The sequence below is a fragment of the Ricinus communis genome, chromosome 1, assembly GCF_019578655.1.
Source record: "Ricinus communis isolate WT05 ecotype wild-type chromosome 1, ASM1957865v1, whole genome shotgun sequence".
NCBI lineage: Eukaryota > Viridiplantae > Streptophyta > Magnoliopsida > Malpighiales > Euphorbiaceae > Ricinus > Ricinus communis.
This window is the reverse complement of record NC_063256.1, coordinates 23,744,063-23,771,700: the sequence shown is the minus strand read 5'-3', so window position 1 is coordinate 23,771,700 and position 27,638 is coordinate 23,744,063. Positions and strand designations below refer to the sequence as shown.

At 36.9% G+C, this 27,638-nt stretch overlaps 1 protein-coding gene and 3 non-coding genes across 4 annotated transcripts; 3 read left to right on the top strand and 1 right to left on the bottom strand.

Moving 5' to 3' along the window:
* The first annotated feature begins 7,075 nt into the window (after positions 1–7,075).
* Positions 7,076–7,181, top strand: LOC112536332. The gene has a single exon (XR_003080373.1). It is a non-coding gene; the product is annotated as a small nucleolar RNA R71 (small nucleolar RNA).
* A 1,611-nt stretch (positions 7,182–8,792) lies between these two features.
* On the top strand, positions 8,793–8,898 carry LOC112536330. The gene has a single exon (XR_003080371.2). It is a non-coding gene; the product is annotated as a small nucleolar RNA R71 (small nucleolar RNA).
* An 11,191-nt stretch (positions 8,899–20,089) lies between these two features.
* On the bottom strand, positions 20,090–20,196 carry LOC112536331. Its single transcript, XR_003080372.1, has one exon. It is a non-coding gene; the product is annotated as a small nucleolar RNA R71 (small nucleolar RNA).
* A 592-nt stretch (positions 20,197–20,788) lies between these two features.
* Positions 20,789–21,448, top strand: LOC125369886. Its single transcript, XM_048373191.1, has 2 exons — positions 20,789–21,169; positions 21,251–21,448. Exons 1-2 carry the CDS (start codon positions 20,789–20,791, stop codon positions 21,446–21,448), a joined length of 579 nt encoding a protein of 192 aa, XP_048229148.1.
* The last annotated feature ends 6,190 nt before the right edge of the window (positions 21,449–27,638 follow it).

Here is a 27,638-nt window from a genome sequence, read left to right as displayed (position 1 = left end):
TTCCTCATGATGCGTTTCATCTCCATCCATGACCCTACGGGTCTTTCTCCATTTCGTCTCCTTTCCTACACAATTGATGCCACCAAACACTAGCGTAATCACAAAACTCAACGGCAGTAAGTTTTACCTTTTCTCCTCCGAATAGTTATGGCATTCGAAGATCATCTCCACCTTTTGCTCCCATTCCAAGTAGACATCAGGATCATTCTTTCCTTGAAAGGAAGGAATTTTCATTTTGATGCTGCCTAGGTTGTGATCTACACCATCTTGCCTTGATCTCCTATTGTGTCTCCTAGGATGGTCATCTCCACCAAAAGTGGTTGCTTGGTCATCCTCCAAATCAGCTTCGGCATCATAATCCTCTTGTTCAAAGGCTAGTTGCCTTTCTCTTCTAGGCTCGTTTTGAATTCTTGTAATAGTTTCACCTTGCCTTCTCACACTTTCAACAACATCATCCATTCGCCTATACATTCTTTCAAACTCTTTTTGCATTGCTTGCAAAGTTTGCTCAATGGATGCTCCAACACTACTTGAAACTTGTTCTTTTGACATTGCGCGAAAAACCTGAAAAACAAGTTAGTATAGCCTCACAAAAACACTCGCTCGCGTGTGTCTCTCAATTAAAATGTCACACCGCTCGTGTTTCACTCAAAGTTTTGGCTTTTCTCGATGCTAGTCTCACCACTATTGCCTTTTACCTCTCTTGCTTTTGCTTTAGGTTCTTAGATGAACTAATCACCTAAACAAACCAAATCAGATTATGGCAATTCAATGGAGTGAAAAGAAAAAAAAAAGGCTGGTCTAGATTAAGTTTTAGGTCAGGCCAAATTTAAAGTAGCTAGACACAAGAAAGCAATAAAATAAAATAATAGAATAGGATTTCTATGCCGCCCAAACTTTCTCTTTTTTTTTTTGATCTTCTGATTCTTTTTTTTTTAATGATAATAACACAAGTGAAAAGAAATTATGAACAACACAATTTTTTTTAGCAAGGGACAATGAAGTTTTACTTTATGCGCACAAAGGTGTAAACTTTGAAAATAAAGAGTACTTAGAAGGAAAATATTGAAACAAGAAGAATTTGGCACAAAAAAAAATAAAGAAGATGAGAAACTTTAATAACACACAAAACACAAAGATAAGCAAACCTCAACTTGAAGCAAGCTCTGATACCAAATGATAGGAAATCATCATCTTAGCAACCACACACCCCAATAACTAATGAGTTATGATACATATGGAATGCAAGAAAACACCCTCCAATCAAGATGATTCCAAAACTCAAGGATCTCATCAAGTGAAGTTAGGAAAAACTAGTTCCAACAATGAAACTAGCACTTGAATTCAACTCCAAACGCCACAAACCAAGTATGATTTGATAAGTTAAGAATCAAACACAAGATTTTGGTTAGAGAACGCCACAAACTAAAAATAGTTTGATAAGTTCAAAGTTCATGCAAGAACTTAAGCAAAAACACTCACAAAGAGCGAACAAAGATTATCATTCAAAATTCTATCTTTACAAATGGATTTGGCTTTGATATTTATAGCCGAAACAAGACAAAGAAACCTAAATGGATGTCTTTTGAGCTTCCCCACGTTTTTCCCTTTAATTCCCCTTAAAACTTATTAAAAGTGGCTGTTTTTACATTGATGTCACTCATTTTTGTAACTCCCAAATGACAACTAATTATGTGCATCCATTTTGTAACTCCAAATTATGACTAATTATGTGCATCTATTTTGTAACTCTAAAAGACAACTAATCACACCATAACTTAAGAAAAACCTAATAAAATGAAAATAAAAAAAAGGCTTCAAATGAATTTTATTGGACCTATGAGTTCAGCCCAAACTTATTGCACTAAATTGATGATTTTGGATCCTTTTTGCAATCCTAAATCTTGGACTGAGCCTTGTTGTGTTTGAACACTCCAAATGTCTTTAATTAAGCCCAACAAAGCTTCTTGCATACTTTTGGACTTGGATCTTGTCATTGGACCTCCTTGAAAGCTTAAAGGATCATTTGTAATTCTTGTCTTTATTGCATCAGGCTAGGAATATCTACAAGTTTGAGGTGCTCCCCCTGCTCCTCCCAAGCTGCTCAGGCTATTGAACAAATAAGTCTATACTCTGGCCCCAGGGGCCCTTTCATTGGGGTGACCATCTCCTATGCGACATAGTAGAGAAAAGTCTTCTTCAGGTTCCTAATAACAGTCTTGCACTGCTTGGCTAACACATAACCTATGTCCACCCTCCTCCTTTGATGCAGGGCCTATAAAGAATACATCAGGCTGGGTGACCACTGTAAAACTGTCCCCTCGACCTGTCAATGTATATGCTAGCAGGGAGTGAAGATATCGAAGGCTATTAGAGAGGCTAGACGCCTTTGACTCTCGGGTAATAAGGCTCGTCCACCTCTGATATGGTCTCCGAGGCCTTGTCAGAAGAAACTCCTGGGTTGTATAGAAAGGCTCTATAGTCGTCTAATGCAATCTCTTGGTCAATAAATAGTCCCAATGCTCTTCTAAACTGGGGAATGCTCATTATGTATATATTTTCCCTAACCTAAATGAAATAGACTCTGACTGAGACTAGTCTCTAATTTGACTCTAGAGGACGAAGGTGGAGGCGAGCTTAAGTGTGAGCTCTCTATAGGTAGGCTCCAATATGTTAAAAAAGGCCTCAAAAGGCTGTGTATAAAGAAGCTCTCGAACCTTAGCAGCTAGTCCTACTGTCTCCAATGCCTGCAAGTCTATACATCTCCCACAACCTAACTGTCTGTAACACAGCTATTGGTAACGAGCCTCGTGAGTGAGGTTCTGAAACTGTAAAATTCTGTGTCGTGCGGGAGCTAGAGGTGGAGCTGTAGCTCTAAAGGCAAATGGGGCAGGTGCTTGAGGTGCAGGTGGTGCAGGCTGTACAGGCGGAGGTGGTCTCACAAGTCTAGAGGTCTCGCTTGTATGCCTTCTCTTGGGGACAACCATCTTTTGGGGTCTCTCCTACTGATCAGCTATAGTACCTACATGGAAATTAATCAAAACTCTTGCCAAAATAGTAATTCCAGCACGAAATAGACAATCATTACAATAACAACAGCAGTTTAACAACAATTTAACATCATAAGCACATCTACATTATGCAATCTCAACACATTTCAGCATAGCAAAACAGTAAAATGATAAAGCATAATATCACAGCAGCATAACACAACATCAAAGCAGCATAACATTTGCATTATACATTCTCAGACACTTGCATTAGTCAATTTCCAATTCAGCAACATAATGACTAATTCACCAAACCAGCTCATAATCTAGCAAGTTTGAACATACAAAACAACAGCAAAAGGGAAATTCAAAGGCAGAAAAGAAGAAATAAAAAATATGAACAATAATAATGAATAAAGCATAATAAAGCAATAATAGCAAATCAAAATTAAAAGAAAAGCAAGAAATTCAACAAAATAATGAATAAAACTCAACAAAAGTGATGAATTTAATGAAACAGGAAAATTAGCAAGAAGATTGATGAAAATAAGAAACAATAAAATTCACAGAAATTGTCACAATCCGATCTGTGGGCCCGTGACCGGCACTATGGAATGGGTAGGCTTAAGGCCACCAAATCCCGTAGTAACCTGAGTATTCATTATCTCAATCAAATTGAAAACCAGACACAATCCAAATCACTTTTTCCACAATTTAACCTTAGTTCAATGGGTACTATAAATTAAATTCGGTCCGCCAGCATAATTAGGCGAGACTTGAATTTATATAAAATCACAAACTGATAAGTCTAAAATTTCTACTATGGAAAATCTAGAATTTCACAAGTCAAACATACAAAATCCAATTACATCAACCTGATGATGAATGAGTCGGGCTACTAGATAAGAACTGCAGGAAGACTAACAATCACCTGAAAAACAGTTAAATTGAGACTGTCAGTATCAAGAGTGAGTTAAAATCATATATCCCAAAAGCGAATATAAACACTTTAATAAAATATTTGCTTAATTTAAAATAAAAATACATGTCATGCTATGCTTCTGCAAAAAAATAAAATAAATTTTTATTTCATACCACGGGACGAAGTACCTTAGTAGAACTTTAATCCCAACATTAACAACTCGACTCTCTCATTCCAACAGAACTGGTGCCTAGAGAGCGAAGCTCGACCAGTGTCCTTAACTCCAATCCGATCACTTAATTTTCAATATCAGTCTTAGCCTTTCGACTCTCTTACTCTAATAAGACTGGCGCCTAGAGAGTGAAGCTTGACCAGGGTCCTTAAGTCTAGTCTGGTCACTTAGGTTTCTAAATAAGCTGGCGCCCAAAGAGCAATGCTCAACCAAGGACCTTTACTCCGGCAAACTCACTCTACTCAGCCTAGAGAGCAATGCTCGACCAGGGTAAGTCCTAAATTTACATTTTTAAATTTACCATTTTTACTATCTGTCTCAAATTCTTATCGGTGCGCACGCGGTCCTGATGCAATCCATCAAGTGGCATGTTCTACTCTCGCCCCATCCCAAGTCAACTCGCAATCAATAAAATCATAATGCAGAAAATGAGACATATATAAATACTGATTAAATAAATAATTAAAATATTAAATCATATAATCAAAATTATTTCAAAAAATCTCAGCATGACATATGTAAACAGATATATGACTTTAACTCACAGTTCTGACGACCTCCTAGCTCTACTCTGATGCCTCGAATAAAGCGAGACGAACTGAAAGATTTATCTAATCACAAGGACAATTAAATCAGAAAAAAGTAAGATATTTGACAATTAAACTTAGGCTTAGACTCCTAGGACTAACTGTGTAAAAAATTTTGACTCGAGTAAAGTCTACCGAAAATCGGGCAGAACCTCCCTTAAATAGGGACGTCTATCCCCCGTCTTACGGGTCCAGGACCTGCCAGAAAACACTTTAAATAATCCAAAAATTTATTTAATAGGAGTCGAGCCACCACACTACATTATTTTTCCCAACTCCGCCACACAACATAAAACATGACTATTGGCAGACAGGCATTAAGAAGTTTAATTACCTCCTTTTTAACTACTTCCTTCATGTTCGACTTCAGTCTGCGCTGTGGTTGCACCACTAGCTTATAACTGTCCTCCATAAGGATCTTGTGCGAGTAATAGCTAGGACTAATCCCAAGAATCTTAACAATTATCCAAGCAAACACCTTCTAGTACTTCCTAAAAGAGGCTAAAGTCATCTCCCTCCTCGGGTGTCAAGTCCGCTACTAGAATGATAGGCAACCTATTGTCCTCATCCAGATATGCATAGTTGAGATGCTATGAGAGCTCTTACAACTTAAGGACTGGTGGTTCCTCAAGTGATGGCCTCAATTTCTGCACACTTACCGTGTCAATCTCAACAAACTTATCAGTATTCTTACTTGGTTCATTAGCTAACAAAAATACAAGCTACTCCAACACACTCTCATTGGATAGCTCATGCTCATCCTCTGCCTGCAACGCAACTTGTAAAGGATCATCAAGCAATATCTCCTGCAACTGTGTATCAAGAACATCATCAATACATCAATAGAAAACATAGTATCATCATGATCTAAGGACTGTCTCACAGAACTATTCAAATCAAAAGTGACAGTTTCATCCCCTACCCTAAGTTCAAGCTTTCCATCATAAACATCTATAATAGCCCTAGACGTTGCAAGCAAAGGTCGACCTAGAATCAGAGGTACATTACTGTCGCTGTCCATGTCCATGATCACAAAGTCAATAGGAAATATAAAATTTTCAACCTTAACAAGTACATCCTCTACAAAACCCCTAGGATCCTTAATAGTCCTATTAACTAACTATATGCTCATCCTAGTGGGTTTAGTCTCACCCAGGCCCAACTTGGTAAATAAACTCTATGGCAATTTATTCTTGAAGTATAGCCGGACACTCCTTATTTAGGGTCACGATCGCCAAGTCCTCTAACTTCCTCTTGTTGCTAAGAATCTCCTTTAAGAACTTTACATACTTAGGCATCTGCAAAATCACTTCAATAAAAGGCAAGTTAATTTGCAGTTGTTTAAACAAGTCAAGAAACTTGTCGAACTACTGATCGACTTTCTCCTACTTCAACTTGGCAGGATATGGGATCGGCGACTGGTATTCCCTCAAAGGACTCTTCTTCTTGCCCTCTACCTTCTCTTGCTCCATTGTCTTGTTATCTCCATCTTTCTTATCTAAATCTACCTACACAACATCATCATCATTAGGAATAGGAATAGGAATAGAAATAGATAGTTACTTACCTGATCATAAAGTGATAGCCTTCACGTGCTCTCTCGGGTTGGACTCTGCATTGCTAGGCAAAGTCCCTAGCTACCTCTCAGTCAACATCTTAGAAACCTTACCTATCTGATTCTTCAAGTTCTAAATTGATTTCTAAGAACCGCATCCGTCTACTGGAACCTGGTCTTTGAAGTGGACACAAACTTCATCATCAACTCTTCTAAGTTAGGCTTTTTCTCTTGAGTCTGAGGAGATTGAGATGGGAGAACATATTATTACAGCTGCTGATGTTGTCGCTAAAACCCTGGTAGCCCCTGGTTATTGTTTTTTCTCCATCCTAAGTTCAGATGATTCTCCATCCCGGATTATAAGTGTTACTATACGGGTTGTTCTGCTGCCCAAGCTGACTCCCCATATAGTCCACTTGTTCATGGTTAGATGAAGAAGAAGCAAACATACCTCCCAATATACAATTACTACTAAAATGTGGGCCACCACAAAACTCACAACTTGCTTGAGCTGCTTGGACATGCATCTGGAGTAGATCAATTTTCTTAGATAATAACTCTACTTGAGGCCCCAAGGCTGTAGTGGCATCCACATAGTGTACACTCTCTTGACGTCCCGTCCTGCTCCTAGTAGTGTGCCACAAGTAATTATTTGTGGCTATCTCCTCTATCAAGCTTTTGCCTTGCTTTGGTGTCTTGCTGCTCAAAGAACCACCTGCAACTATGTCTACCATCTGCTTAGTAGCCAAATTCAAACCATTATAAAAAGTTTGTACCTGTGAGATTAGTAGTCCATGGTGTGGGCATCATCGCAGTAGGTCTTTGTACCTTCCCAAGTGTCATACATTGACTCATCTTCAAACTACATAAAAGAAGATATGTCATTTCTAAGTTTAGCAGTTTTAGAGGGAGGAAAGTACTTAAAGAGAAATTTCTCTGCCAAAGAATCACAAGTAGTGATATTGTTTGGAGGCAGTGACTGTAGTCACTGCTTTGCTCTATCCCTCAAAGAAAATGGAAACAAGTAGAGATGAATTGCATCATTTGTTGTCCCATTAGTCTTGAAGGTATCATAAATCTCTAAGAAACTCGCTATATGTGCGTTAGGATCCTTATCTGGCAAGCCTCCAAATTGAACTGTTTGCTGCACCATCTGAATCACATTAGGCTTTATTTCAAAATTATTGACAGCAACCGCCAGTCTCGAAATGCATGTTCGTGTCCCCTCCTGTGATGGTTTTGCAAAATCATACATTGCCTGGTTATTCTCATGTTGTCATTGGCATCTACCATCTCTACTGTAGTGTCTTCTGGTTTACTCTCGTCTATAAATTTCCCAACCTAACTGTCTTCCTCCTCTATGTTCGATTGCTCTGGTTCTGGTAGAAGGTCTACTAGATCAGGATTGGACCTCCTAGTCATACACTACCTGAAACAACAAATAACCAACAACACAAATGAATAAAAGAATAAAATCAAACAAAAAACAAATAAACAATAAAGAATAAATGGCTAAATTAATAAGAACACACAGTTCATAATATTTCTCAAACTAAAGTCCCCGGCAACAGTGCCAAAAACTTGATGGTTCGCTAAACACGACTAACAATCTACAGGCAAGTGCACCATAGCCTTGCTATCTCCATCTTTCCTATCAGAATCTACCTGCACAACATCATCATCATCAGGAGTAGGAATAGAACTAGATAGTTGCTTACCTGATCGCAAAGTGATAGCCTTCACGTGCTCTCTTGGGTTGGACTCCATATTACTAGGCAAAGTCCCTGGCTGCCTCTCAGCCATCATCTTAGAAATCTAGCCAATCTGATTCTCCAAGTTCTCAATGGAGGCGTATTGATTTCTAAGGGCTGCATCCATCTACTAGAATCTGGTCTCTAAAGTGGACACAAACTTCATCATCAGCTTCTCTAAGTTAGGCTTTTTCTCTTGAGTCTGAGGAGACTGAGGTGGGAGAACAGATTGTTGTGGTTGTTGATGTAGTTGTTGAAATCCTAGTGGCCCCTAGTTGTTATTGTTCCTCCATCCCAAGCTCGGATGGTTTCTCCATCCCGGATTGTAGGTGTTGCTGGACGGGTTGTTCTGCTGCCTAGACTGACTCCCCATATAGTCCATCTGTTTATGGTTAGATGAAAAAGAGGAATTAAACATACCTCCTGTTATACAGTTGCTACTACAATGCGGACCAGACAAAACTCACAGCCTATTTAAGCTGATTGGACAGGCAGTTGGAGCTAATCAATCTTATTAGACAACAAATCCACTTGAGCCGCTAAGGCTGCAGTGGCATCTAACTAGGGTACAGTCTCCTACTGTCCTGATCCTAATAGTGTACCACTAGTAATTATTTGTGGCCATCTTCTCTATTAAGCTTTGGGCTTGCTCTAGTGTCATGTTGCTTAAAGAACCACTTGTAGATGCATCTACCATCTGCTTAGTAGCCAAATTCAAACCAGTATAAAAAGTTTGTACCTGTAACCAGATTGGTACTCTATGGTGAGGGTAGCATCTAAGTAGGTCCTTATATCTCTCCCAGGTATCGTACATAGACTCATCATCAAACTGCACAAAGAAGATATGTCATTTCTAAGTTTAATAGTTTTAGAGGGAGGAAAGTACTTAAACATAAATTTTTCTACCCAAAAATCCCAAGTACTGATAGTGTGTAGAGGTAGCGACTGTAGCTGTCACAATGAATTTACTTTGTTATCCTATAAATTTTTTGTAAGTATTTAATAGACTGAACTTTGTGTATATTAAGTAGGAACTGCTACATTTGATTACTTGATAATCTCTTGGTTGACTGAGTTGATATTGGTTATGTTTATGGCCTGTTGTAAAGTGAATTGATTGTGATGTGTTGTGAAGTGAATTGATTGTGATTAAGGATTGATGACTCTTAAATTGATATTGTGTGATCGGGAAAGCTGAGCCGGGCGGATAGCTACCTGAGTATGTGAGATGGCAAGACTAAGCCGAGCGGATAGTCTTGTCAAGTGGTCACTGAAATTTGAAAATGTAAGGAAATGTGAGGATAAGTCATCTGATCCTAATTTGATAGAAATAATGTGGAATTGAATTATTTGACTTGGTTGAGTTTGAGATTATTTGCATTATATGAGATGAAATTATTTGTCTATGAGAATAGAAGATATGGTTGATTTTGTGATTATCAGTTAAGTATTGATATAATTTTCTGTATTTGATAAAGACTTGATAAGTCTAGCCTAAAATACTACAGTTTAGTAAATTAAATGCTTATTGAGTCGCTAGCTCATTCCTTAGCAATCTTTTCCAGGTTAATGCAGTTGTAGATAGCCTTAGCTGTGCATTGCTCTCTTTGCATCATTCAATATTATCAGGTGGGCTAGAGGAGTTATCTCAAGCATTGGGGCATTTTGGGTACTTGTGTGAATTAAACTAATGTATAAATATTCCTTATGTATATTAAGTATGTTATGCCACTTAAATTGTATGAATGTATATTATAACTAAGTAATAAATTATATTTATAAAGTTAATTATATATATGTTGCTATACAATTGGATGTTTGAGTTGGGGTGCTACAGTAGCCACCGCTTTGCTCTATCCCTCAAAGAAAATCGAAACAAGCGGAGATGATTGCATCTTCTGTTGTGCCATTAATCTTGAAGGTATCACAAATCTCCAAGAAACTCGGTATATGCATGTTAGGATCCTTATCGAGCAAGCCTCTGAACTGAACCGTTTGTTGCACCATCTGAATCACATTAGGCTTTATTTCAAAATTATTGACGGCGACAGCAGGTCTTGTAATGCAAGTTCACGTTCCCTCCAGCGATGGTCTCATTAAATCATAAATCGTCTCGTTATTCTCATTGTTGTCGTTGGTGTATTCCATCTCCACTCTAGTGTCTTCCCATTCATTCTCGTCTACGTTTTTTCCAACCTGAATCTCTTCCTCCTCTATGTTTAACCGCTTCCTCAACTGCCTGAGGGATCGCTCTAGTTCTGGTAGAGGGTTTACTAGATCAGGATTGGACCTCCTGATCATACAATACTTGAAATAACAAATAGCGAACAACACAAATGAATAAGAGAATAATATCAAACAAAAATAAAGAAAGAACAAAGAATAAATGGCTAAATTAACAAGAACACACAATTCACATTATTTCTCAAAACAATTTCCCGACAACGGTGCCAAAGACTTGATGCGAGCTAAACACGACTAATAATCTACAGGCAAGTGCACCTATCGAATGTAATCTAGCTATGGCAAGTATCAATATCGTATCCCACGGTAACTGAGAAGCTACTGCTAGTACGCTATTCCTATTATCTAACCAATTAAAAGGTGGTGAAGATCATTAACTAAAAATAATTGAGAATGCAAATGATAACTAAATTTTAACAAAGATAATGAAAGTTTGAAAAAGACAATGAGAGGAGTTAACCTAGTTGGGGATCTCTTATGCTAGCTGGCTTAAAAATTATAATTTATGAATTGATTGATTAAGAATTACGATCTGTGGATAATTTCTTAAATGAGTTGGCCTCTCTCTCAAGTTAACCAATTCCTAATCCTAAAGATCTAAAGTTGGAATCTCTTTCTAACAATTGATTTTAGAATAGCATTAATTTCTAAATTATCACTAATAATAATATCTAGTTCTTATTCCAGTAAGTTATTACACTTATCTCTAAGATGCAAATCACTTAATCACATAGGCAGTTGTCCAAACTCAATTGAATTTTTCAATTACAAAGGAATTCTCAAATTGATTCAACAATGAAGAAGAAACAATAGATTTTATTATGCTTGAATAAAACTACAATCTTAAATCATTAACGAAATCAATTAAGCATAAAATGAGCCTAGTATAGCTAAATATCACCCCTAAATGGGTTTAATAAGATTAGTTACATATGTTCATAATTAAACTAATACAAGAATCAAATATAAGGTAAATAAGAATCGAAAAGAACATGTACACTCTTTTCTCAAATGGTGGAAATGCTATCCCCTCTTGAATAACTCTGAATCCAATCTCTACAGCTCAAGATCTCCTCCTTCTTTCCTTTGAATCTTCAATCCAATCCTTAAGAACAGCTATCTGGATGATGTTGAAGTGGAATTCGTCTCTGTTCTCCTTTTTTTGATTGTCTCGAAGGTTACTCTCAAAGTCTGTCTTGAATACCCTAAAGTTCTCTCCCTCTAGAATCCCCTTTCTCTTTTCTTTTAAATCAGGCTTTGGGATCCAACACAGCTTGGACCTGGGCCGTTCTGACTAGCACAGCCTGGATCCATGTTGTGTTGGTCTAAAATTATACATCTGGCCTTCTTTTAGCACGGCTTGGATTTGGGCCATGCTGCTCAGCACGGGCATGCTCCTAGGCCGTATTACTCTTAGGAACAATGTTGAAAATTGTTTCTTCTCGCCATGGGTAAGGAATTTCAGCACGCCCTTTGACCCTAACCGTGCTTCTCAGCACGGACCTATTCGCAGAGCGGTTGAACAGTCTAACGTGCCCGATTCGTCCGTTTCTTCCTGATTTTGATCCGATTTCTCTCTATCTTTGATGATGTACCTAGAAAAACACGTAAGACACAAAGGAAACTAAAACTGGGTGATTCTAATACAAAAACACATAATTTGCACTTAAAACAACTCAAAATCAAGCATGCAAACATGTATAATATCAAGGATATCACTTGGATTACTCGAAAACAACATGATTTCTCCCTTACAAGCATGCATTTACATCTCGTCTTGCTTCATCATCAAGCTAAGCCACCGGTCTAACTTGTCAATTGTGTTCCCATGATTCCTTATGCCAATCCTTATTTCATCAGGAATCCTTGTGCCTAGAGGAACAAGGAATGATGGAGATCCCAATGGAGCAAATCCTAAATTGGAATATTTGGGCGTACCTCGATTCTCATCATTTCCTCATTCCTCCAAAAGATACATTGGAAATCATACAGAGAATGACATCAATACTCAATCAACTGATATTCTTTCTTCGCATTCATCCATGCATTGAATCGGTGCCTAAGATTGTTGTTTCCACGTGCTTTCACTTAAAAGTCATGTTTATGCTCCCCAAATAAAACTAAAGCATCATAGTAGACAAAGAGGAACAAAAGAAACGAATAAGATGAGAACATAGGTAGGATTTCAGATTCGATAAGGAAAGAAATCAAAAGTTCTTTTTTCTTTTCCATACAAGTAACCATAAGAATCAAAATAGAACTTGTAATACCCTAATAATAATAATAAAAAAATTAATTAAATAAAAATTAAATTAAATTAAATAATATTGAACTAAAAAATATTTCTTTTTTCCTTCCCTCCCTTTTCTTCTTCTCCTTCTCCTTCCTTCCTCTTTCCCTTCCTTCCTCCGCCGCCTCCCACTTACGCTGCCGGATTTGAATTCCGACACCGTTGGCAATATCGGCTTTCGGACCCTGGTGTTTTTCAGACGGGCAGAATTTTGGATTTTTGGCTCAGTATAATTTTATTAGGACCTTAAAAATTATTTTATAATTTTAGAAAATATTGCTGCTATTAATTATCAATTATAGATAATTTAATATAATTAGATTTAGTTAATTATGACTTAGATATAAATATTATAAATTAATTGGTATGATTAATTATTGTTCTATTTTATTGTAGATGTGGTTGGGTTAGATTAGTTTAAATGCCGGAAAATTTTATGTGGGTTGTTTGTCAAAATAAATATTATTATCGGACTGTCCATAATTAATTGTGATCTGTGGTGTGTTGGGGAGTTGAGAAAAATAATGTAGTTTTGATGGCCCAACTCTCGTTAATTAATTGCAGAATATTCGAAGTAACGGGGCATAAATGTCCATATTTTAGAGGAGGTTCTGCCGAATTTTCGATAGAATCTCCGAGTCTAAATCTCTTAGGCAGTCTAATCTAGGAGTCTAGATCTAAAAAAATTAAGAATATCTTATTAATTGAGTATTTTCATAAATAGATAATCCGTCCAGCCAGCTCCACCCGGTGCCTATGATTGCCGCTTCCATGCGTTTTGACTCAACAGTCGTGTTTATGCTCCCAAAATAAAATCAAACCATCATACTAGACGAAGGGGCATACAAAGAAACGAATAAAAAGAAAATGCAGGTAGGATTTCATATCCGATAAGGATATAAATCATAAGTTCTTTGTTTTCTTCCAAACGACTAAGCATAAGGGTCAAGTAGAATTGCTATAAATACAGAGGTAGACAGAGAATGCAAAAGAAAGGAAGGACGTGATTCAGTAGCGCGAGCCTTGATAAGTCTACAGAGTTCTTGAAAGAATCCATAACTTGATTTTTTGTAAGTTAGAAAACTAAAATAATATACTCACTTGCCTCAAGTATTTAGTGTTCAACATTGACTTAATACTTACCTTCTACCTTTCTTGAATGTAGTGTTCAACATCAACTTATCACTTACCTTCTACCTTTCTTGAGTGTGGCGTTAACAATCTTTCTTATACCAAGAATCAAGATACAAGTTATCTATGAGTTTTAAGGTTATCAAAGCTCAGATTTAGCTTTCTTGGAGATCTTATTCCAATTTCGCATATTGGGTCTTGTCACGAGTTGCCAAGGTTCACATCATACGGATCCAATACTTTGACGAATGCGAAGAAATAAAATTAGTTAATCAAGTATTGATATCATTCTCCAAATGATTGCAGATGAATCTTTATGAGGAAAGAGGGAATGAGGAGAATCGAGGCACGCCGAAATATTCCCATTCAGGATTTGCACCATTGGGATCTCCATCATTCCTTGTTCATCTAGGACTCTAGATGACACCAGAATTGGCATAAGAAATCATGGGAACACAATTAACAAGCTTGACAGGTAGCATTGGGGTTTAGCTTGATGATCAAGCAGAACGAGACGTAAATCCACATCCGTAAGGGAGAAATCATATTATTTTCGATTAATCCAAGCATAATACAAGCGGGATTTCAAGCGTTTTGATGTTCGGGAAGTATATAATGAAGTAATTTAGGTCGTAGTGCTATTTGGCAGGCCCAAGCAAATTTTCCGTTATTTCGTTATGCTGGCTTATAAAATTTAGGACTTCAAAAGTTGTAAACTAGTTAACTCGTTTCTAGTTCTTGGTTTGATTTTAGTTTATTGATCCTTTTTTATTTATTTGTTCAAATTTAGTTTCTAGTTTCTTATTCTTATGGAAAGAGTGCTTTCCTATTATAAAAACTGCATGTAACTAAATAATTCAGGCTAATCAGTATATTTGTCACACTTCATCTCACAATAACCCGAGATTGAAATTTAGAACCAAACACTTAGAATAAGCTTTTTAGTTTAGTTGAATTATAACGTACTTAAATATATATATGTAATAACATATTTGAAATCATAATTATGAAAAATAGATAACTTTTTAATATGATGTTTTAATTTAAGGACTATAACTAGAAATTCCTTTATTAAACATTATTAAATAAGTTAATATACAAAGTTTGCCTTTAAACATTAACTTTATAACATAGCCTTTTACATGTACATAACCACCATGGTATGAAACAAGGATGAATATTTATCTACAAGTTATAGTGAGTGTGTATATGACTCCTCGGACGAGAAATGTTGGCCAACCTTACTCTCGCCTTTAATCACACTTACTAGCTCAAACACCTACTATCAAGCATTGCTTCTTGAATAAAATTTATGAAAAGAGTAGAATGAGTATAAAATTACTCAGTGAATATATATACAACCAGAAAATAATTTAAATAACTGTAAGGAGAAGAAAACCACATAATTATGCGAAATATATACATTGTGAATCAAATTCCTCATGCAATTAATCTTTGTCAAGTAAGAAAACACCACTACGGAAACTATTCTAACACTCATACAAAATAGCAATAGTAATTATTGACATATACTTTAAATGGTATAAAAAGTCTCATATATTTTAACCATCCTCACAACCATTATCACCAATCAACCATCATTCAAAAGCCCACTCTAGGCGCACTTGATGGCTAACTCTTCCTCTACATTATCATGGTTCGGCCATTCTCCCTTCACCGGCCTGCAATCAAGTGCCTCGTTGTCTAATGTGCTTTAACAACCACAAACAAATCACATGTGCATATATCAATCTCAGCACATTTCAAACACATCATTGTGAGGAGACATTCCTTGAAAACATAGTACACTTTCACTTGCTCAAAGGCATTGTACGAATGCTCTTTTTAACATTAAAATGAAACTTTATCAGACTGCACCATAATTGTGAAATATAAGTAATGTGTAATCTATAAAATTAAGGCTATCAATGTTTGTGATCATCAAGGAAAAGGCAAGATCTTTAATTAACATTATATATCGATTATCAAAAGCTGAAATATTCTTTTTGTTGAATTGTAAAAATCATCACATGTAAATTGCAACACATACAACGTACTTTTGATAATTATACTTCAAATTTGTAAAACCAATTGAATATATTTTGAAATAAGTACCAATCTGAAATTTAATAAGCTTAAAATAAAAACTTTAAATTTTCTTTTATCCAAGTTTAATATTTAGTTTTGAAATCAAAGAGATCAACTTTGCAAAGGCTTAATATCTACTCACCGAAAGTGGCCTTTAGTTATACCCAACTAGCTCAACAAAATATCTACGTTGCAATTGCACTTTTCTTGCCTTTCTCAATACCTAATTCATAAATTTCACTTACAATTCAATGAAATAATACTCCTCTATGCTCTCTTATCATGCAGCCCCCAAATGATATGCAAATTATGCTTTTAAACTCAACTTTACATTCCTATCTCAACAACCATGATAGGGTAGATTTTGGGCTCAACTTTGAAAAATTATTGGGAATTACATATGATGTATTTGAGGCTTATCTTTTATATACTTCTAGAAATTGAAATCTAAAATATGTAGAAAACGTTTCACTTCAATTACATAACAATAGAAGAAGTTAAGCACAACTTAACATGATGAGCTCAAGCTATCTTGACAGAATGAGCAATAAATTGTATGGTCTGATTCTATAAAGATATAGACACAACTAGCACAAATGTAAAACTAAAATTCATAGAGGAATCTCTAAAGTTTTCTACGCATCAAGCCACGTCTAATTCGTAGTTTTCTAGCTTAAGATATGAAATAAATACAAATGTTGAAAAAATCAAAAGAATCCAACCCAAGAATATAGCTCACTAATCCTAACTCAAATCAATCTAGACTCTTATAATACTTACCAAATAACCTTTAAAGCCTTTATAGATGAAGATTATAGCTAACAAAGTGCTAAACCTTGAAATTCCTCTTGGAAAAAGATTAGACCAGGTTGTTTAATGAAGAAACTCTCTCAATTCCTCTCTTTTCTTTTCTTATGTTAAATGTGTGTGTAAACATATATGTATATCGAGACTTAGGAGTAGAGAGTGGATGATTCTAGACATAGTTTAGGATAAGATTAGTTATAAAATATCCCCTTAGATCCTTAATGAATTATTTATATTATTTGTGAACCATCTAACTTTTATTCTTTCATCCTAATTCAATCCACCGTCTTTCTTTCATTTCAATTAAGTCCCACTATTATTTATTATGAAACACAGTTAAGTACTACCTTAATTCAATTAAGATACTATATGAAAATGCAATGCTAAAAGGATGAATACATACTTAGAGTATAGGTGTGACAATTTTCCCTACCTTATGAAATTTCATCCTCGAAATTAAACAGATTAGGGTATTGGTTTCTCATATCCTCCTCCCACTCCTGAATTGCTTCCTCATTTCTATGATGTTTCCATAACAATTTCATTAAAGGAATAGTCTTATTTCTTAACTCTTTAACTTTTTTAGCTTAAATGGCAATCGATCTTTCCTCATAAGACAAATTATCCTTTAGTTCTAAATGTTGAGCTTGTAAAATATGACTAGGATCACTCCTATACCTTCTTAACATAGAGATGTTGGAAAGATGACTAAACCCACACAAATTATCCCTTGTTTTCATTAAGTTGGCTCATAAAATTTTGGAGTATAAGAGTTGCTGAGTAGTTAAGTCCTCTCTACTTCTTGATTTCACTTTAGTTTATTCATCTTTCTTTATTTATTTATTCACATTTAGCTTCTAATTTCTTATTCTTTTGGAATGAGGGCTTTCGCACTATAAAATTGCATACAACTAAATACCTAGGGCTAGTGAGCATAATATTTCAATTTTCTACCTTGCGAGAAATTAAGTTATGGATTCTTTTTAGAGCTTTGCAAACTTATCAATAATTGTGCTAGCAAGCATAGAGTTATCACTCACATCTTTCCCTTCTTTTGATCAAGAATTAATATCATTCTCCGAATGATCGAGTATGGATATCATTCTTTGAATGATCATCGATATCCTTGATATAACATATGTTTACATGCTTAATTTTAAGTTATTTTTAGGGCAAATTATATGTTATTGTATTAGAATCACCATTTTCTAGTTTTCTTCATGTCTCAGGTGTTTTTCAAGGTACATCATCAAAGTTATAGATAAATCAGACCAAAATTGGGAAGAAACTGATGAATCAGGCGCGTTATATTATTCAACACGCCCATGCTAAGAAGCACGGTTAGGGTCAAAGAGCATGCTGAAATTCCTTACTCGTGGCAAGAAGAAACAATTTGCAATACAGTTCTTGAGAGTAACACAACCTAGGAGCATGCCCGTGATGGGCAGCATGGCCCAAATCCAAGTCATGCTGAAAGAAGCCAAATATACAGTTTTAGCCCAACACAGCATGGATCCAGGCCGTGCTGGTTAGCAGGGCCGAAATCCAAGCCGTATTGGATCCCGAAACCTAATCTAAAATAAAAAGAAAAAGAAAGGGAAAGGGGGATTTGGAAGGGAGAGAACTTTGGGGTATTCAAGATGGACTTTGAGAGCAATCTTCCAAACGATCAAGAAGAGGAAAATGGAGATGAAGTCCACTTCAACATCATCCAGATAGCTATTCTTGAGGATTAGATTGAAAATTCAAAGGAAAAAAAAAGAGATCTTGAGCTACAGAGATTAGATTCAAAGTTATTCAAGAGGAGATAACATGTCCACCATTTGAGAAAATGGTGTACATATTCTTTTTAATTCTTGTTTACTTTGTATTTGATTCTTGTATTAGTTTAATGATGAACATGTGTAACTAATCTTGTCACATCCATTTGGGGTTGATCGTTAGCTATGTTAGGCTTGTTTTATGCTTAATTGATTTAATTGTTGATTTAAGATTGTAGTTTTCATTCAAGTATAATAACATCTATTATTTCTTCTTCATTGTTGAATCAATTTGAGAACTTCTTTGTAATTGAGAAATTCAATTGAGTTTGGACAATTGCTTGTGTGATTAAGTGATTTGCATCTTAGAGATAAGTGTAATAACTTACTGGAATAAGAACTAGATATTTTTATTACGAGTAATTTAAAGATTAATGCTATTCTAAAATCAAATGTTAGAAAGAGATTCCAACTTTCTTTAGGATTGGGAATTGGTTAACTCGAGAGAGAGGCCAATTCATTTAAGAAATTATCCACATATCACAATTCTTAGTCAATTAATTCATATATTATTCTTTTTAAGTCGGCTAGCTAAAGGGATCCCCAATTGGGTTAACTCATCCCATTGTCTTTTCAAACTTTCATTCTCTTTGTTAAAATTTAGTTTTCATTTGCATTCTTAATCATTTTTAGTTAATGATCTTCACCACCTTTTGACAGTTAGATAATAGGAATAGCATAGTAGCAGTAGCTTCTCAGTTTCTGTAGGATACGACATTGATACTTGCCATAGCTAGATTACATTCGATAGATAAACTTGCCTGTAAATTGTAGTCGTGTTTAGCTAGCATCAATCACAGATGGATGTTTTGGAGGAAAGAGGGAATGAGAAGAATCAAGGCACTCCCAATTATTTCTAATTTAGGATTTGCACCATTGGGAACTCCATCGTTCCGCATATATTCCAAAAAAGGAGTTCATGCAATTTCTATTTGCACCTAGTTAAGATAAGAAACATTGTTGTTCGGTGAATGAAAAGTGAATTGGCAGTGGCATTGTAACTATAAAATGTGATTCCTTGTTGAATCCCAATTGTTACCATTCCTTTATAATTACGGCAGCCTATACTTCGCTTTTTCTTTATTCTAATCAAGTCTTGTTCATTTGATTACTTTCTTTGATTTCAGGAGGTCCAATCATGATCTAGTAGACCCTCTACCAGAACTAGAACGATCCCTCAAATAGTTGAGAAAGTGGTTAAACATAAAGGAGGAAGAGATTTAAGTTGGGAAAGCCGTAGACGAGAGTGAACCGGAAGACACTAGAATAGAGATGGCAGACGCCAACGACAACAATGAGAATAATCGGATGATGTATGATTTTGCAAAACCGTCATTGGAGAGGATGCGAACATGCATTACGAGACTGGCTATCGCTGCAAATAATTTTGAAATAAAGCCTAATGTGATTCAAATGGTGTAGCATACGGTTCAGTTCGGAGGCTTTCTAGATGAGGATCCTAACGCGCATATAGCAAGTTTCTTAGAGTTTTATGATACCTTCAAGATTAATGGGACAGCAGACGATGCAATTTGTCTCCACTTGTTTCCATTTTCTTTGATGGATAGAGCAAAGCGGTAAGTACATTCGCTAACTCCAAACACTATCACTACTTGGGACTCTTTGGCAGAAAAAATTTATGTTTAAGTACTTTCCTCCCTCTAAAAATCCTAAACTTAGAAATCATACATCTTCTTTTATGGAGTTTGATGATGAGTCGATGTACGAAACCTGGGAGAGATTCAAAGACCTACTTAGATGCTGCCGACACCATGGACTCCCAATCTAGTTATAGGTACAAACTTTTTATAACGGTTTGAATTTGGCTACAAAGCATATGGTATATGCAGCTGTATGTGGTTCTTTGAGTAGCAAGACACCAGAGGAAGCCCAAAGCTTGATAGAGGAGATGGGCACAAATAATTACCAGTGGCACACTACTAGGAGCAGGACAGGACATCAAGGGAGTATACACCGGTTGGATGCCACTACAGCCTTGGCGGCTCAAGTGGAGTTATTATCCAAGAAAATTGATCAACTCCAGATGCCTGTCCAAGCAGCTCAAGCAGGTTGTGAGTTTTATGGTGGCCCGCATTTCAGTAGTAACTATATGTCGGGAGGTATATTTGCTTCTTCTTCATCTAACCTTGAGCAAGTAGACAATATGGGCAGTCAGGCTATGCAGTAGAACAACCTTTATAGCAACACTTATAATCTGGGATGGAGAAATCATGCGAACTTTGGATGGAGGAACAACAACAACCAGGAGCCACCATGGTTTCAGCAACTACGTCAACAGCCGCAACAATCTGTTCTCCCACCTCAGTCTCCACAGATTTAAGAGAAAAAGCCTAATTTAGAGGAGCTGATGATGAAGTTTGTGTCCACTTTAGAGACCAAATTCCAGCAGACGGACGCAGCTCTTAGAAATCAACAGGCCTCCATTCATAACTTGGAGAATCAGATATGCCAGATTTCTAAGATGATGGCTGAGACGCAGCTAGGGACTTTGCCCAATAATACGGAGTCCAAGCCGAGAGAGCACGTGAAGGCTATCACTTTGCGATCAGGTAAGCAACTATCTAGTTCTATTCCTATTCTTGATGATGATGATGTTGTGCAGGTAGATTCAAATAGGAAAAATGGAGATAGCAAGGTGATGGAGCTAGAGAAGGTAGAGGGCAAGGAGAAGAGTCCTTTGAGGGAATACCAGCCCCTGATCCCATATCCTGCCAGGTTAAAGCAGGAAAAAGTTGATCAGTAGTTCGATAAGTTTCTGGACTTGTTTAAACAACTGCAAATTAACTTACTTTTTGTTAAAGCTATTTTGCAGATGCCTAGATATGCGAAGTTCTTAAAGGAGATCCTTAGCAATAAGAGGAAGTCAGAGGACTTGGCGATTGTGACCCTAAATGAGGAGTGTTTGACTATACTTCAGAACAAATTGCTAGATAAAAAGCGTGATCTAGGGAGTTTTACTGTTCCTTGTATGATTGGTGATTTGACAATTAGCAATACTTTAGCTGCCTGAGGAGCTAGCATTAATTTAATGCCATATATTTTGTTTACCAAGTTGGGGCTGGGTGAGACTAAACCTAGTAGGATGAGCATATAGTTAGCTGATAGCACTGTTAAGTATCCTAGGGCCAAAGTAATGAAACCTGTGCATTTCCACTTGGGTTAATCGAAAGAAACATGATTTCTCCCTTATGCTCGTGGATTTAAGTCTCGTCCTGCTTGGTCATCAAGTCACGCCCCAATGCCACTAGTCAAGTTTGTCAATTTCGTTCCCATGATTCCTTATGCTAATCCTTATGCCATTAGGAGTCCTCGTGCCTAGAGGAATAAGAAATGATGGAGATCCTAATCATACTAATCTTGAATCGGAATATTGGGAAGTGCTGGGCTTCTCATCATTCCCTCACTCATCAGGCTAAGCATAAGGATTAAATAGTTATAAACACAAGGGTGGTCAGAGAATGCAAAAGAAAAAAAAAGAGGGAATGATGAGAATCGGGGCACGCCCAAATATTTTGATTCAAGATTTGCACCATTAGGATTTCCATCATTCCTTGTTCCTCTAGTCACAAGGACACCTGATGATTGAAGGATTGGCATAAGGAACCATGGGAACACAATTGAAAAGCTTGACAGGTGGCATTGTGGCTTAGATTGATGATCAAGCAAGGCGAGACATAAATCCACTTGCATAAGGGAGAAATCATGTTGTTTTTAATTAATCCAAGCATAATACAATTAGGAATATTTTAGGATGGATATAATGAAGTAATTTGGTTCAAAGTATTATTACGTAGGAGCACACAAATTTTCCCTTGTTATCGTTAAGTTGGCTCATAAAATTTGGGAATATGAGAGTTGTTAACTAGTCAACTCCTCCCTAGTTCTTAGTTTGAATTTGGTTTATTCATCTTTCTTTTCTTATATATTCAAGTTTAGCTTCTCATTTCTTCTTCTTGTGGAATGAGGGCTTTCACACTATAAAAACTGCATGCAACAGAATACTTGAGGCTAGTGTGCATATTATTTTAGTTTTCTACCTTACAAGAAATCAAGTTATGGATTCTTCTAAGAACTTTGCGGACTTATCACAACTCACGCTAGCGGAAATAGACTTATCACTCACGTCCTTCCTTTATTTTGTGTTCTTTGTCAACTCAAGTATTGATATCATTCTCCGAATGATTACGAACGATTCTTTTAGAGAAAATAGGGAACAATGAGAATCGAGGCATGCCTAAATATTTCGATTTAGGATTTGCACTATTGGAATCTAGAAAATTCCTTGTTCCTCTAGGCATGAGGACTTCTGATCACATAAGGATTTTAGTAAGGAATCATTGAAACACAATTGGCATTGGCGTGTGACTTGATGATCAAGTAGGACGAGACCCAAATATGCGCGTAAGGGAGAAATCATGTTGCTTTCGATTAATCCAGGCAGGAATGCATGTGTTTTAACGTTTGGCATGCTTATAATGAAGTAATTTGGACTAGAGTATTATAAGGTAGCCCCATGTGAATTTCTCTTATTTTTGTTAAGTTGGCTCATAAAATTTTGGATTACGAGAGTTGTTGACCAGTCAACTCCTCTCCAGTTCTTGAGTTGACTTTAGTTTATTCATATTTCTTTATTTATTTATTCAAATTTAGCTTCTTGTTTCTTATTCTGATGGAATGAGGGCTTTTGCACTATAAAAACTACATGCAACCGAATACTTGAGGCTAGTGAACATATTATTTTAGTTTTCTACTTCACAAGAAATCAAGTTATGGGTTCTTTCAAGAACTTTATGGACTTATCGACACTCGCGCTAGCAAACATAGACTTATTGCTCACATCCTTCCTTTCTTTTATGTTCTTTGTCTAACCTTGTGTTTAAATCAATTTGATTAGATCCTTATACTTAACTATATGGAAGAGAACATATAACTTATGATTTCTTTCCTTATCAGATCCAAAATCCTACCTATTTTCTCATTTTGTTTGTTTATTTTGTGCCTCTTTATCTAATCTCTATCTAGTATGATGGTTTGATTTTATTTGAGAAGCATAAACATGAGGGTTGAGTGAAAGCGCATGGAAGAGGCAATCATAGGCACCAATCCAATGCTTGTACAAATGCGAATAAAGATGATAGGCATCATACTACACATGTTTTTATGCCCAATTGTTTACATTCTTGTGCATGATTATCTCGTTTTATGCTAGAATCACCAGTCTTTTGTTTCCTTTCATGTTTCAGGTCATTTTCAAAGGACACTATCAACAATCGAGGGAAATATGCATGATTACGGACCAGAATCCATCAAATTGGACAAGGACTAGCACCCCGAGGGTTGAGCACGGCCTGGACTCCGGCCGTGCTGAATTGCCAACTAGCTGCCTTCTTATAGTGCCTTTTGGCATGGTTTTTGTAGCCACCATGGCCTCCACCACGGCCCGTGGTGGCTCAGCACCGGCTTGGGCACGGCTTGGAAAAGGTCAACACAACAGAATCCTTAGGTTCAGCACAGCCTGGACTTCGCACGTGCTGACCAGCACAGACTTGGTTTCCGTGGCCATCACGGGCTACAACACTAGGCCGTGCCCATCAGCACGGCCTGACTTAAGCCCGTGATAAAAGACACATGAAGACTTGGGGGATTTTAGCCGTTCATCACGGCTTCCGAAGGCATCACAGGCGGTAACACCAAGTCGTGCTAGTTAGCACGGCCGTGCCCCCACCCATGCCAAATGGTGCACCATTTGAGCATAAGGGCTTAGCACGGGCTGAGTCCTGGCCGTGCTAATCAGCACGGCCTTTCCCTCGCCCGTGCTGACCCCCGTGCCTATAAGAAGGGAGGCTTCCAAAAAAATTTTGCTACCCCCTTTTCTAAGCTCCAAGGTGTTGTTTTCTTCCATTTCTCTCATCCTTCTTACCTTTCTCGGCAATTCCAAGTAAGTCTCTTCACTTTTTGCTTTTATTTGTTTTTAATTTAGTTTTTCTTTTATGCATATACTTTACTTAGGATGTGCTAGTATGTTTTGGTAGTTTTACGTTGTTACACTACTTTAATATGACCTTAGTTAGATTTAATTTACATTAGTTGTTATGTTTGCTGTGAAGTTGATTATGAAAATGATAAGTGTAGGGTTTGCAGAAATATAGTTTGTTTATAGGATTCTATTATGAATAATTGTTAGAATAAAGTTGCATTAGTTGGTGCACGATAAAGTAGGTTGGAATGTATCAGTTAGTTAGTTTATTTAGGAGATTGAGGCTTTAGTCTTTTGTTAAGTCTAAAGTTTTCTATTAGTCGAATTATAGCTGTTATGCTGTTTAATTTTTGGTAGGATTTCTGATTAACTTGATTTCTTGTACGGATAACTAATGATTCATTTCATCAGGTAATATGATGGACCGCGATCAATCCTGTAGGAAGCAACCAAAACACGTCCCTACCAGCAAGCGATCGCATGGCGAAGGAACATCTTCCTCCACAGCACTAGAACCAGCACCAGCACAAGCACTAGCACCAGCCCCAGCACCACAACAGCAACTAGTCCGAGCTCGAAGAGCACCAGCTGTGAACCCACCTGCACCTGGTCGTCATCCATTGTAGACATTCCCTAATGCAGATAATGAGAGTCGGTTCCAAGTCATGAAATGGAAGCAAGTGATGGCGGGTCGTTGCATCGACTTCGTATCCCTGGAAAGAGTGGGATTGGTTCAGGATGTGCACACTCTCTTCGAGACTTTGCCATATGTGCGATTCTTTGACATCATTTAGCCAACCTACCATGAGCTTACAATTGAGTTCCTCAGCACCTTCTTCCTGCAGTAACAGATCACAAACTAGCATAAGCCTGATGCAGTTTATTTCAGACTTGGGGGAAGGGAGTTCTTAATATCAGTCCCACAATTTGGCATGCATTTGGGATTATGGATTGAACAGGAGATCTCGGGGGAGGAGTATCAGGGATGCCTCTACATCAACCTAATATCCTACGACACCATGTGGGACTCTTTTGTACTTAGGCTGGAAATGTACTACCCAAGCAGGTCTAAGGCGTCTAGCCTTCTGGATCATCTCTGTTATCTCCATACCCTATTAGCTTACACCATTACAGGTAGAGGAGATAGTTTTGGAGCGGTAACACAGACCGATGTCTTCATCCTCTAGGCTATGCAACATCAAAAAAGTTGGAGTTGGGATATTTGTTGGCTCGTCAAGTCCGATCATTTATAGTAAATGCCTAGAAGAAGATGCATTGTTGTTTTGGCCCATATGTGACTAGGTTAGCTAAGAGACTGAATGTATTGGACGATTGTCTGTCAGAGCTTTCAAATATTGGTGATATGACACCACTAGGGATCAAACAGATGATCAACATGTAGATGATCACGGCTACTAGACATCCACATGGTATAGAGTACAGGCTTGTGAACAGAATAGTCAGGGAGGCTAGAGAGGCAGCGGGTAGAGGAGCCCAAAATCTGTCGACTGCGATCCCGGATGTTAGGATTCCCAACCCAGCTAGAGTGTTTATACCTCCATCTAGAGCCTCATCCTCTTATTCTGCAGGGACATCGAGTGTTCAGATTAGTGCTTTGGCTGACCGAGTAGATCGAGTATGCAATCTACAGCAGCAGCACCATACTCAATTTTCGCAGTTCCAAGAGGTGACTAGGGGCACAGCTTTGTGGAATGAACACCATGCTTCAGCAGTTTATGAAAACGTTGGAGAGGCAGGCCACCCAGACAGACTTCTTAGTAGAGCAGATGAAAAAATTGATGGACGCTAGAGCACAAAATCAGCGGCTCATCGATGATATGGAGTTCGATCTGGCAGGCTGCTTCACGGACCTTGACCCACCACAGCCCCCTGCTTCTCATCTTCCAGCAGGTCCAAGCAGTGAGGATACACCATCAGCAAACTCCTAGCAGTGAAAAGAAATTCAACTTTTCTTTTTCCTTTTTCTTTTTATTTTCTTTCCTTTATTTTATTTGATTTTATTTTCTTGCTTTTTGTATGCTTATTTTTATGTTATTTCCTTTCATTTTTCTTTTTTATGTTAAGTTATTTTAGTAGAATTCCCAATTTGAAAACTAAGCATGATCTTCAATAACTATGATGTGCGAGTCATATGCTTACACAGTTTTAATCTTTCTAACACTATGGACAGTGTTATACTTAAGTGTGGGGTAGGTACCTTAGTTTGTCATTATCTTGAGTTTTCTTCAATCGAGTAGTTGATGATTTTTCGCTTTTGAACAGATACCCTTACAGCTTTTATCAAATCTTGTTGGAAGAAGGAAATGAACGAATCTCTTAATTTCAATCGAGCCAAGTAAAACTGGTCTTTTTCCCTAATTTTTCCATTTTACTTTATCTTGGAAATAGAACACTGTTAATATTGTTGCTTATTATTATTTGGTTTGAGAATTCATGCAATTTTAACCTACTCAAATGGTGAGGTTTTGAGCCAAATTGGGCATCATTAATTTTTTTATGCTCCTTTTGTTGTTGTTTAGTGAGCATTGTATAGAATCTTTCTTTTTAGAACTTGCTTTGTGATTCCTTTTGAGATTACATGAATTTTTTATAGTTATGAGATGATTTGGGCATTTAAGATTTACACAATTTGGCCAAAAGCCTAACCTTGTTTTTCCCTTAGTGAACCAATTTTGAGCCTTAGCCTTTTTTTTTCACTGTAATTCACCTTTGACACTCATTTTATCACTTCTATTCATTTTACCATTCTTTCTACCATTGTTGCTGGAAATTATGTAAGTTTATGCTACATTTCATTTTGGATCAATTTGCATTCTTTTTATATATAATCACTGAGTTGCTAGATTTTTCGTAGATGCTCCCTTCAATCCAAAATTAGATATTCATTCTTATTGTTTATGTCAATAACCACGCAGCTCTTACATAAGCTGCTGTAATATATATACATAGTATATATAAAAAAAGAGAATTTAATATTGTTTTAGTTCATTTCGAGCATCATCTTATAGTTGGAGCAACTTAGTCTTCATTTTTTGTACAGCTTTTGATCCTTCGCTATTTTCTTGCATTACCTGCATAATTTTCCAGCAACTTTTATCCTACTTTCCATATTTCTCTATACCATACCTTAACCCCATTACAACCTGGCATAAGACCCTTTGATCATGATTATTGATTATTTCACAGTAGTGGAGATTGGATC

Coding starts and splice junctions, on each gene's coding strand:
- LOC125369886 (XM_048373191.1), top strand. CDS start 20,789: ATGAAGTTTGTGTCCACTTTAGAGACCAAATTCCAGCAGACGGACGCA. Junction 21,170..21,250: donor CCAGGTTAAAGCAGGAAAAA/GTTGATCAGTAG, acceptor GCTATTTTGCAG/ATGCCTAGATATGCGAAGTT.